General features: G+C 32.2%; 1 protein-coding gene across 1 annotated transcript; it reads left to right on the forward strand.

The window, feature by feature from the left end:
• The first annotated feature begins 3,094 nt into the window (after positions 1–3,094).
• LOC105767406 (abscisic-aldehyde oxidase) lies at positions 3,095–11,698 on the forward strand. The gene is made up of 10 exons (XM_012586918.2): positions 3,095–3,357; positions 4,191–5,891; positions 6,585–6,838; positions 7,008–7,214; positions 7,645–7,863; positions 8,312–9,277; positions 9,483–9,578; positions 9,711–9,809; positions 10,289–10,478; positions 11,031–11,698. The coding sequence occupies exons 1-10, from the start codon at positions 3,189–3,191 to the stop codon at positions 11,273–11,275; spliced, it is 4,146 nt and encodes a 1,381-aa protein (XP_012442372.1). The 5' UTR covers positions 3,095–3,188; the 3' UTR covers positions 11,276–11,698.
• Positions 11,699–13,399: the final 1,701 nt, after the last annotated feature.

Below are 13,399 nucleotides of genomic sequence, written 5' to 3' on the forward strand. Positions count from 1 at the left end.
TAATTCTTAGAATTACTTATAACCTCCTTTAATCTTAAATAGAAAGATAAATGTATTTCAGAATGTTCAAACTCATATCCTCCTACACTGGTAACCATGCCGATACTATTCAAACTAAAACTCAATTGGATCATAACTAAAATTCCACCAGTTTGGCTAGTTGTTTTTTTCTTAATTAAAAAGATTGTGCACTTGAAGCCATTTAATCTAAATTACTCTACCAACTCTTACCATAACAACGAGAATGTCAACTAAACTAGTAGGGGTGATTTGTCAACTAAATTAGTAGAGGTGAGTATAGTTTAATTTGATTGGATTTTTTTAGATTTTTTTCATAATTTGGTTAGATCTAGGGTTTTTTTTTTCATTTAATTTTGAGTTTTAGATGTGTAGATTTTATTTTGGTAAAATAAGATTTGTTTTATAATTTTTGAATATTATTTGATAAATTTATATATAAAAATAATTAATAATTCTTATGTAATACTTTTAAAAATAAACTACGTAGTATCTTAATGTTATTTTTATCATTTTAAATAAAAATAATTTTTTACATCTTGAAATAAATTTAATTATAAATTGGTTTGGATAATTGCGAACTCCTAAACAAAACTGTACTTACAAACTTAAAGGTATACTTGCACCTTTTTTTTAAACGTACACGTACATCCTTGATTACATGGTAAAAAGCAAAATAGAAAACGCATTTACTACTGACTACTGAGATATGCGTATGCTGCATGTCTATGAAAATGACAGCTGAACTCAACAGTAATAGATACGTTAATCATGTTGAACAGATTACCCACGCTAATCAATAATTGTAAATCGGAAAATATATTTAACTCGTTTTTCTAATGGTCAATTAAATTATAATTTAATTGTTAAATATTATAATTTTATTCTATACCCATTTCTTATTCTTTAAAAGATAAATATTTTATGGATGAACAATTTGGGTCCTCATACATTTTAATTATTTATAAAACAATTTTCAAAATCCTAAAACGTCTTGAAATTATTAATTGTTTTATAATAAATTCCACGGATAATTGTTAGTGTAAAAGAAATTATGAAAATGAGAGGTTAAGAATAGTAATTGTTTTCTAACAAATTGAGCAAAGTTCCAAACGGTTGAAAATTCATGTACATTTTGACTTTTAGTATCTGATCTGTTTCTTATGTTTTATTTTATTTTGACCTGTTAGTTAACAGTTAGTAAAAGATTTAAGTAAAGCCTTTAAATTATATAATTCTTTTTAAATTAAATATGATTGAATTAGATATCTAAATTATAAATTCATAATTATTATGAATTCAATTATTAGAAAAATATGTAAATATATTGAATGAAGAATATTAAATATACATTAATTATTTATTATATTACGAAGTTGTTAGTAGAGGTGATCATGAGTTGGGCTACTCGGCTCGGCCCAATAGCCTGCTTGAAAAACGGGGGAGTTCGGATAAAAATATATGCCCGAAATATGAGTTTGGGCAAAAAATGAAGCCTGTTTAGAAAACGGGCCGGGCCTTAGGTAAAACTTTTTTAGCCCAGACCCGGCCCGAATTATATATTAAATATATATTTTTTATTTTTAATCAAATATATATTTTATATATATTAAATGTATATTTAATATGAGTCGGGCCGGGCCGGGTCAAACTCGGGCTTAATAATTTTCTTTCGGGCTGGGCTTGGATAAATTTTTAAACCCATATCTCGGGTCAGGCCGGGACCGAACTTAGAAAACAGACCTAAAATTTTATTTGGGCTTGGCCGAACCCGGCCCAGCCCATGATCACCTCTTTAGCCAAGTATAGATATAAAATTTTGAGTATTATCAATTCATTATCAATAAATGATTCCGCGATATATTTTGCATGTACAATTGAACAATTAGAACTCAACACTTAATTATTGTTGAAGCATCCTAAAAAATAAATATCATAAATAAATTTAGATTTATATGGACAAAATATTACAAAATATAATATTAGAGTTAAAAAGAAGAAGCTTACTTCAATATATCACAAAATATTATAGAATATAATACACCTGATTCTCTCTATAATAATTTTATATCTAAGATTTTGCGTTTACAAAAAAGTAATATACCTATAACATGTTGTTATAAACATATAATTGTAGTAAACTTATAATATAATTTTGAATTTTCACTAAAAGAAGAAAGTGAAAATCAAACCAATAAAATTTAAAAAATGCATAATAGATGCATGCATTATTGTTTATGCATATTTTATTTTATATGATTTCATATGGTTAATTATAAATTTTATAAATCTAACAAGTTTAATTAATCAGTATGAGTTACTAGATTAAATTAATTAATGAATAATATTTTAATTAAGATCATTTTATTTAATCAACTATAATCAATCAGTTTGCTTATATGAAATAATTATATCTTTAATTAAAATTTTAGACAATATGTTGTTATGGAAATATAATTTAACAAAGAAAGTACTTGACAAAGTCATTGTTATTATAAGTAAAAAACTGTTATAAATAATTAAAATAAAACCTAAAAATTTGACAATTATTCTAAAATGTTATTATAATAGGTGGTTGTTATAAAGAAGACAAACTATATTATAAGTCAAAAGAGCCTAGTAAATTTAAGCATATTACAAAATATAAATTACAAATGATAGAAGGTGTTTGAGTCCTATGCATGGCTTTTAATTTAATTAGTTAGCTCGTAGTTAGATTGTTCTAATTGTAATTTTAAGACAATAGTTTGATTCTTATTATAATTTTTAATCTATTTGTATTGTGATAATTTAAATTTTCATTAAGTAATTATTTAGACATGTATTTGTAATTTAAATTTGGTTATACTATGAATTAAATAATAATTTGTTAATGCTTTATTTTTCATAAATAAATAAAATAATTCTTTTTTGGGCGATGGCTTCTAACTCTAACACGAAGAAACGACAAATTCCAACATTTCACGATAAAGTGACAACGACTACCAACGAAAATGACCGCCCCCGACTTCACCTTTTAAAGGAGTGGATATATATTCAGTTGATTTTGATTATGACATCATTTTTTCTTGGCCAAGTTTTATTTATTTGACTTTTTTTAAAAAAGAAAATCTGGGCAATCCCACCGCTGGTTATCAGTCAGTAGTAGTTTCAGCAGTGGCTCTCAGAAAATGGGTCAGCAAACCCAAACTACACCAACAAAAAAAACACACCAAACGTTAGTTTTTGCTGTTAATGGAGAGCGATTTGAGCTCTCTGGACTTGACCCTTCCACTACTTTGCTTGAGTTCTTGCGTTCTCAGACTTCTTTCAAGAGTGTCAAGCTTGGTTGTGGTGAAGGTCTCTCTTTCTCCTTTGATTCCTTTATGGAAGTAATCTTTTTTCCTATACTTTTTTTGTGGAATGTAGGACTGATTTTGATTAATTCCCTCAAGTGGGTTAAGTGAATTTACTTTATTATGGATGGATCTGAAGTTCTCAAACATGTTATTGCCTATAGACTCGTGTGTGTTTCAGTATGATAGTTGTACTTTGGTGACTTTTTCTTTGATGGGTACTAGGATTTTCTTCTTTCGAATGTAAAAGTTTGTTTCTTTTGCAGGTATTCGGATTCTATGCATAAATTGTGTATGTGAAGTTTGATTTTTTTTTTTTTTTGCATTCAGTATATGTTGTTAGACAGTTCTATTAAATTCTAAAGATCTGCCGAACAGTAGTTCCTATGTAAATTCAATAATTATTGTAAGTACTAAATTTTCTGCTTTATCAAACAAAGCCTATTGTCAACAGAAGCAAGTTACACGTCTTTTTTTGTATTGGTTGTCTGTTCATTTAGTCTAATCATAAGTGTTTGTATTTGAACCACACACGATAGCTTATTAGAAAATTCTTAAAAGTATTTCAGATAATTAAACTTTTTAATAGGTGGCATCTTGTATTTCACTTGTCAATGTATAGATTGTACACCAAAAGTGAATCAAATATGAATCCATGTTTTTATTAATTAATTTATTTCTATTTTACAAGGCAGAGGAACTACAAGTAATTGCTGTTTTGAATCATACATTGCTGTTTTAATTAATTAATTAATTTTTGTGTGTGTGTGGGAATTGAATTTGCTTATGAATCAAAATAGTATGGTTTATTTATTTTTAAAGTTTTTGGTATGACAGGAGGCTGTGGCGCCTGTCTTGTCCTTCTCTCCAAGTATGACCCTGTGCAGGACAAGGTTGATGATTTTACTGTGAGTTCATGCCTTACACTACTTTGCAGTGTAAATGGGTGTTCGATTACAACAGCAGAGGGAGTTGGAAATAGCAAGGATGGGTTCCACCCTATTCAGGAAAGGTTTTCTGGTTTCCATGCTTCTCAATGTGGTTATTGTACTCCTGGAATGTGTGTTTCTCTATATTCAGCACTCATTAATGCTGATAAAACCGATAGAACAGGATTACGTCCTGGATTCTCCAAGCTAACAGTTTCGGAAGCAGAAAAGTCTATTGCAGGAAATCTTTGTCGCTGTACTGGCTACCGACCACTTGTAGATGCCTGTAAAAGTTTTGCTGCTGATGTTGATATGGAGGATTTGGGATTTAACTCCTTTTGGAAAAAAGGAGAAAGTGAAGACATAAAGCTGAGTAGATTACCTCCATACAATTGTAACAACGCAATTCGTGTGTTTCCGGAGTTTCTGAAAACGGTGATTAAGGCAGGTTTCAATCTGGAATCTGAAGGGTGTCGTTGGTATAGTCCTGGAAGTCTTGAGCAGCTCCAAAGCTTGTTGCAAACTGATGAGGTGAATGATGGAACCTCAATGAAGATTGTTGTTGGTAACACAGGAATGGGTTATTATAAGGAACTAGGACATCATAACAAGTACATTGATTTGAGATATATTCCGGAGCTTTCAATCATTAGTAAAGACCAGACAGGAATTAAAATTGGAGCATCTGTGACAATTTCCAAAGCTATTGAAGCTTTGAAGGATGAAAATGAAGGTGGAATTAATCAAGAAGGTATGCTGGTTTTCGAAAAGCTTGCTGACCATATGGAACGAGTTGCAACAGGGTTCGTAAGGAATTCAGCTAGTATAGGAGGAAACCTGATAATGGCTCAGAGGAAACATTTTCCATCAGATATTTCTACAATACTGCTTTCTGTGGATACAATGGTTGATATATTGACTGGTCACAGACATGAAACTATAACACTGGAGGAGTTCCTTGGGAGGCCTCCATTAGTTTCCAACAGTGTTCTTTTAGGCATTAAAATTCCATGCTGGAAGTCGAGGAGGGATATTTCTTCTAAAACATACACCAAGTTGCTATATGAGACATATCGAGCTGCACCACGCCCTATTGGAAATGCACTTCCCTATTTAAATGCTGCTTTCTTGGCTGAGGTTTCTCTTTGTAAAAAGTCTGCTGGGGTTGTGCTAAATAACTGCCGGTTGGCTTTTGGTGCTTATGGAACAAAACATTCAATTAGAGCAAGGAATGTCGAGGAATTTCTATCTGCTAAGTTGCTAAATTTTGGCGTTATATACGAGGCTATTAAACTACTTGAAAGTACCATAATACCTGAAGAAGGCACCAGCAGTCCAGCTTACAGGACCAGCTTGGCTGTTGGCTTTCTCTTTGAGTTCCTAAGCCCCTTAATGAACAGCTGCACAGATATTTCTAAATTGTGGTTTGATGGATATAATAGTGATTTGCTGTCCAATGGTTCCAAAATAAAACAGAACTGCGACCAGTTCAATCAAATAAAATCCCCAACTTTGTTATCATCTGCAAAGCAGGTGATTCAGTTAAATGAAGATTATCATCCGGTTGGAGAGCCACTTACAAAAGTTGGAGCTATCATCCAAGCTTCTGGTTTGTCATTACTCATTTCTTATTGTTTGATCTAGCTGCCATAACTTCAATATTACCTACATTTTAGGCTCCCTTTGTTTTTTTTTTCCTTTTACTTGCTCCATTGCTTTATTTTTATTCAACATGGTTATAAAACAAAATAAAATAGCCAAAAATATATATATGATAAAAACTGGTTAAAAAAATTGCTCAAATAGCTAATTCTGCATGGAAGCAAAATCATGCATTTTACTGCCACTGAAGTTAAATTTTTACTTTTTAATTCTTGAAAGATATTTTCACTTTGCTTCCAAAAGTAAGAATCAAGTTACAAAAATGATAACCAGCCTCTACTAATATGATTGATGCTTTCCTGCTATTCCCTAGTAGCTAAACTCCTGGAGGTAATTAATTAGTTGGAACATTCTACTGCTAGTGCGTATACGCTTTTGCTTCTACTATTGCCAGCTGAAACTTCAAATTTGTAAAGCTTAATTGTGGTAATGCCTTATAAATTAAAAATGTTAAACATAAATGCTTATTTGGATAAAGTTGACTTCTCATTTTCTTGAATCAAAAGTACTGTTGGTTAGATGTCTTCAAGGTTTTCCCTGTGAAAGGCACTAATGTATTAGCTTTCATGTAAAAGTTTCATTTACCTGCTGAATGCATTTTGCAACTTTTCTATGTTGCTTTATCTACTGTATTTTGTAGGTGAGGCTGTTTATGTGGATGACATTCCATCTCCGAGAAACTGCCTCCATGGAGCATTTATTTATAGCACAGAGCCTTTGGCACGGGTGCAGGGCATAAAATTTAAGCCTGGATCATCACCCCATGGAGTCTCCACGGTTATCTCCTTCAAAGATATTCCTGGGGAGAATATAGGGGCTCAGACCATATTTGGTTCTGAATCTTTATATGCAGATGAGCTTACTCAATGTGCTGGTCAGCGCATTGCATTGGTGGTAATTCCATGGTTTCCTTTTTGTTGGTTGGCCACTTATGGCCTCTGTTTTTGTTTTTTGTCTAATATTCACTAATATCGAGCAACATTCCCTTCAAGGCTTTTTGTGTCTAATATCATAAACAAAATGACATTCTTAAAATTGAACATATAAATGACTACTATTTCAGGTTGCAGATACACAGAAAAATGCAGACATGGCAGCCAACCTTGCAGTGGTTGATTATGACAAGAAGAATTTAGAACCAATATTATCTGTAGAAGAGGCTTTTGAGAAATGTAGCTTTTTTGAGGTCCCTCATTTTCTTAACCCCGAACCAGTTGGTGCTTTTTCAAAAGGAATGGCCGAATCTGACCATCAAATTCTATCTGCTGAGGTGATTATCATACTTCACTGTTGCTTATCTCTTATGTTAACTGCATTCAGGTGTGAGTTTCAGATATGGGTATGTGTCCGATACGGGTATTGTTAGATTTTTCCAAGTTTTTCTATATATTTGAAGGATCTTTGGAGGTCATATTCCCATATCCATGTGTCGGACACTCATACTTCAATAAAAATAAAGGGTCAGTGTAACATAGCTTCTTTCTGTCTCTCTTTCTCTCCAATTCATTCTTCAGTTCCCCTCCCTCCCTGTTCTTTCTCTGTGTCTGAATATTTTACTGTATGACCCATTTTTCACTTTTTTCCCCTTTGAAACATAACCATGACAATTCGTTTAGGGTCATTTCTTTTAGTCCCTGTTGTTAACTTGGATCAAGATAAGTTGCCGAACTACTTATTTTATTTTATTTATTTTTGTCTAGCTCAAACTTGGGTCACAATATTATTTCTATATGGAGACGCAAACCGCTCTTGCTGTGCCAGATGAGGACAACTGCATTGTAGTATACAGTTCTTGTCAATGCCCTGAGTTTGCGCATGATACGATAGCTAAATGCCTGGGTGTACCTAGTCACAATGTTCGTGTGATTACAAGAAGAGTTGGAGGAGGATTTGGTGGAAAGGCTATAAAAGCAATCCCTGTGAGTATCGTTCTTCCTCAAAATGATTATTTTAAAAATGTGGACAAGAATAACAGTCTCAAATGAATATTACTATTTACTAATATCATATTATTTTTGGCCTAGAGATTTGTTTAGTATAATCAAATGATTATAATCCATGTGGTTGATTTTGCTTCCATCTGTATCTTTTACTTGTTTAGTGTAGTAGTACAAAATTATATAAATTGAAGGAAACAACATTGCGTAGGATGTTAAAGGTAGAATAAGCATATAGTTGAGGTTTATCAACTTTGTAGACTATCTTTGCGATGCATATTGAAGTGATTCTTGATCCTCTCCCATGCCTAACGTTTCTCTTAGTCAAAAACTTGAAAAGTAATCTGCTCTTGCTTGTGCTTTTTTTTTTGCTTAAATTAATTATAGACCTTTTACATTGCTACCGACTGCTTACAATGTGATGTTATAGGTTGCTACAGCATGTGCACTTGCTGCTTACAAACTACACCGTCCAGTCAGGATGTATGTAAACCGCAAGACTGATATGATAATGGCAGGAGGAAGGCATCCAATGAAAATAACTTACAGTGTAGGATTCAAATCTAATGGGAAGATTACGGCCCTAAAACTCGATATATTAGTTGATGCAGGGATGTCAGCCGACATAAGTCCAGTTATGCCGCATAACATAATTGGTTCACTTAAAAAATACGACTGGGGTGCCTTAGCTTTTGATATAAAGGTATGCAAAACAAACCTTCCAAGTAGATCAGCAATGAGGGCCCCTGGGGAGGTACAAGCATCATTTATTGCTGAAGCTATAATAGAACATGTGGCATCCTCCCTTGCCCTGGAAGTTGATTCTGTCCGAAGCATTAATCTCCACAAGTTTGAAACGCTTAAATTATTTTTCAAGACCTGTGCTGGTGAACCGTTGGAATATACTTTACCTTCTATATGGGATAAGTTAGCCGTTTCTTCAAACTTTTACCGTAGGACTGAAATGTTAAAAGAGTTTAATAGGTGTAATAAATGGCAGAAAAGGGGAATTTCTCGAATACCTATTGTGCATCCAGTAATGTTAAGAGCAACCCCAGGGAAAGTAAGCATTCTACGTGATGGATCTATTGTTGTTGAAGTTGGAGGAATTGAGCTCGGTCAGGGTCTCTGGACAAAGGTAAAACAGATGACTGCATATGCTCTCAGTTTGATCCAAAGTGCTGGAACCGAAGAACTTTTAGAGAAGGTGAGGGTCATACAAGCTGATACCTTGAGTTTAATTCAAGGCGGTTTTACTTCTGGCAGCACGACATCTGAATCAAGCTGTGAAGCTGTTAGACTTTGCTGCAATATCTTGGTTGAGAGACTTACTGCTCTAAAGGAGAGATTGGAGGAGCAAATGGGACCTGTAAAATGGGAGACACTGATTCTTCAGGTAGCGATCTTCTTTTGCGTGTACTAGCTCACCTCATAATAATGGGATTGACATTTATATGGGCCATCTTTTTTGTTCTACCTTTTAAGTTCCTGATCTTACATAATTATCTGTTTATAACAGTAGATTGCTCAATATAAAATTATATTCTTGATGAGATATAGATGATCATTGCGGTTTCACACTTTTAATCTACCACATGCAGGCATATATGATTTCCGTGAACTTGTCTGCAAATTCATTATATGTACCGGACTTTTCTTCCATGCAATACCTAAACTATGGTGCTGCAGTGAGTGAGGCAAGTAAATCAGTGGGCTCTATTCAGCTCAGCTGTCTTGCTTTGCAGTCTTTGTTGAAGTGAACCTTCCATTAAATACAATAGCTGTTCTCGAAAACTAACATTATAATTGCTAATACTGTGGCATTGCAGGTGGAGATAAACCTTTTAACTGGTCAAACCACAATATTGCAGACAGATATCATATATGATTGTGGCCAAAGCTTAAACCCTGCCGTGGATTTAGGACAGGTTGGCCCAAATCTAATTCTTTTTCATTACTTAAATTTAAAATATTTGTTCTTTAACCTTTACTAATTTGCAATGTTTTCTAAACTGGACCAGTGGTCGAACAGGTCAGGCCATCAGTTGACTGGTCTGACTGGTCCAATTTAAAAATTTTTAAAATTTAAAAACCCAGTTTGACCGCTGATTCAACTAGTTTTTAGCTAGTTCTACCAGTTCCCAGTCTAACTGGTTCAAAAGCACCTGCCGGACCGGTACTCCAGCCAGTTCCCAATCCAACCGGTCCAACTGGCCGGTCCGGTTCAAATAACATTGCTAATTTGTCCTCATTTTTTAAGTTTTTACATTTTTAGCATGGTTAAATTCATTGCTCTACAGTAGTCATTGGTTATCTAAGTATTTTCTGTCTTGGTATGCAGCAGTTGAGATAGTGAATGGGATCTAAGATGATACTAAATTCAAGTTAACGATTTTCTCTTATTCAGATTGAAGGGGCTTTTGTTCAAGGAATAGGGTTTTTTATGCTTGAAGAATACCCCACAAACTCGAAAGGATTAGTGGTTGCAGAAGGCACTTGGTCATATAAGATACCTACGGTGGATACTGTACCTAAAAAGTTTAATGTTGAAATCCTGAACAGTGGACATCATAAAGACCGTGTACTTTCATCAAAAGGCAAGTTCAGATTCTTATTGAACCTAGTTTTTGTGTTTCTGCAAGAATGCTAATCTCATCATCATTCAATTTTTGTGCACTCACACATTCGTTGATTAGGGCATTTCTCTTTATTTCATACAAATTTGAATCAAAAACTATTAACAGAGTTGAGAAGCTAAACCATTGCAGTCTTAAGCATAGACACTCGACTTTTAGTACGAGGAACATTGGTCTGAAATTTGAATTCCTAGAACTCCTTATATTCGATTATGGAAGAAATACATACCTTGAAGAAACTGCTTCGTAGTCAGCAAATACTAGTTGAAAGTGCAAGCCATTGACAAAAAGGCTAACATAGGGTGGTTGTTGTTACGGACTAGATAATTCTCCGCTTTGTCGTTCTCCATCTATATTCTGTAGTAGGTAGTACCGTAGTCAGTACTTGAAGTGATCAAGCTACTGCTTTTTAGTGTTTTAGTTCATGCACTGGACACGGGATAAGATCACGAAGTTATGTGACTGGTAAACGTGAATACTTATCATTGACTTCTACCATCTGTGCCTTTGCAGCTTCTGGAGAGCCGCCATTAAAACTAGCGGCTTCCATTCACTGTGCGATAAGAGCAGCCATAAAAGAAGCCAGGCAACAACTTCATTCATGGGGTGGCCTGGATGAGTCTTATTCGACATTTCAATTGCAGGTACCTGCCACCATGCCAGTGGTGAAGGAGCTCTGCGGGCATGAAAATGTCCAGAGGTTCTTACAGTGGACAATAGGCAGCAAGCAACTGGATTCCGCAGGTGGGACGGTTTAAGTTCTACTTCAGTTTCTTCACACGAAACTACACCAAGTAAGTTAAGACAAACTTCCATTTCTTGAAGGCATTTCATCCGTATTAGGAAACATGTAATCGCTGTTAATTAAAAGATCTAGATGTAATTCAAAATAAAATCATAGTTTCACATGTACAGTAGCATTAAACTGAAGTTCGCCTATTACATTGTAATTTGATGATGCCTGCAAAAGCGTTGTCTAAGATAATGACATGGACGGTTTAATTCTTTGGGGGGAAAGAAGAAAGGGATGAAGTAAAGCTGAGTAGAAAGTGAGTCACGAGTTTAACTATTTTTGGTTTATGCAACTCTCGTAAAGTTTTGGATTCGAATTTTAGCTTTAGCATTTATATTTCTTTTTCAAGTTCAATATATATAGAGAAAAAAACAAAGTGTTTGGTTCAGACGGAGATGCCACGGGACAACCAAATCTCAGTAGTTTAACTTTGGTAATGGTCCAGAGGAAACATCATACTACCTTATCTATCATTGTGGACATAACTACTAGATTATCGCTTATTCGGAGCAGGTAAATAAATTTTAATTTTAATATTATAAAACAATGAAATTACAGTTTTTTTTTCAATTATAATCAATATTATTGTTACATTTTTATTTAAATAAAGATAAAACAATTAAAATTATAAATCAAATAATTGAATATGTGTTTAATAATATTAAAATATAAATTTGTTATTATTTCACCCACAATTATTATTAAATATTTTTTTAAAATATTTTAAGAGATATTTTTCACCCACACGTGACAATTTAGTTTTAATTATATTCTTTATATTTTCGATTTATTTCTTTTCTATCTATTTATTTTATTTTGGTTGTTACCAACTTAAGGATACCGTAAAGGTTTTTCTTTTTTTTCATAGGGTATCATGAACTGAGGAGGTGATAGTCAATTAAAAAATTAATTGTTAGTGTAAAATGTCCATTTTCACAAAATCAATATATAAAAGAATTTATTATACCGAATATTTCAAAACTTAAATTAAATTAAATTAAATTAATAGAATTAAATGTATCAATAGAAATATAAACTACCACCTACAACATTTTCCTTTTAAAAAAAAATCAGTTATTCTTTTTAATATTAATTTCATCATAGGTTTTTAATATATATTTTTATACAATGTCTAAAATTATCCACAATTTCTCTTCACTCTTAAATAAGAAGATAATGTGTTTTAACGCGCTCGAACTAACAACCTCCTAAGTAATAATGTCAAAACAATCGAGCTAAAACTCAATTGGCAAAACTATAATAAATTATCTATAATAATTTAAGGTAATAAAAATACACATTATTAAAACTTATTTTTATATACTTATATTTAAAAGAGAAAATAATATAATTATAAATTTAATGAGTTTTTATATAAAGAGAAATAAATCAAATCAATTAATATTTAGAGAGATTTAATTTATTAAATTAAATGCAAAAACTTAATCATATCAAATCACATTAAAATTTATGACAATAGATGTAATATCTTATTAACGCAATTAAGAAAAGATAAGTTAATTAATTAAAAAAGATAAGTCAAATGGAAAATATAAAAGGAAATAAATTTATAATAAGAAATATTTCTTCATTTAAATCAAATCAATTAATATTTAGAGAAATTTAGATTTTTAAAATAAATGCAAAATATTTAATTATAATAAAATCATATTAAAAATTATGAGAATAAAATTAATATCTTATTAACTCAAAGATGACTCAAATTGAAAATACAAAAGGAAATAAATTTATTATAAATATCTATTTTCAAGAATATAAAGTATTCGGGATATTTTCCTTTTCTAGGTGAGTTTTGGAAAGTAATAATTATCATAAATGGAAAACAAAAACGAGAAGAAAAAACCATTGTAATAAAAGTTGTATCGAGAAGAAAAACTGAGGAAACAAAAATCCAGAAAATTAAAATCCTAATTCCTTCTTAAACCAGATTTTTAAAAAAAATTATTTTCCTTTCAAACCTTTAACAAAAATTTCTGTAAGAAAAAGAAAATGAATCCGCAGAATCAAAATAACAATAACCTCACAAATGAGTGGAGTACTCTCGAGAATAAGCTCTTTGAGCATGCCT

Source organism: Gossypium raimondii, chromosome 5 (genome assembly GCF_025698545.1).
Source record: "Gossypium raimondii isolate GPD5lz chromosome 5, ASM2569854v1, whole genome shotgun sequence".
NCBI lineage: Eukaryota > Viridiplantae > Streptophyta > Magnoliopsida > Malvales > Malvaceae > Gossypium > Gossypium raimondii.

Coding starts and splice junctions, on each gene's coding strand:
- LOC105767406 (XM_012586918.2), top strand. CDS start 3,189: ATGGGTCAGCAAACCCAAACTACACCAACAAAAAAAACACACCAAACG. Junction 7,215..7,644: donor ATCAAATTCTATCTGCTGAG/GTGATTATCATA, acceptor ATTTTTGTCTAG/CTCAAACTTGGGTCACAATA. Junction 9,278..9,482: donor GGGAGACACTGATTCTTCAG/GTAGCGATCTTC, acceptor TACCACATGCAG/GCATATATGATTTCCGTGAA.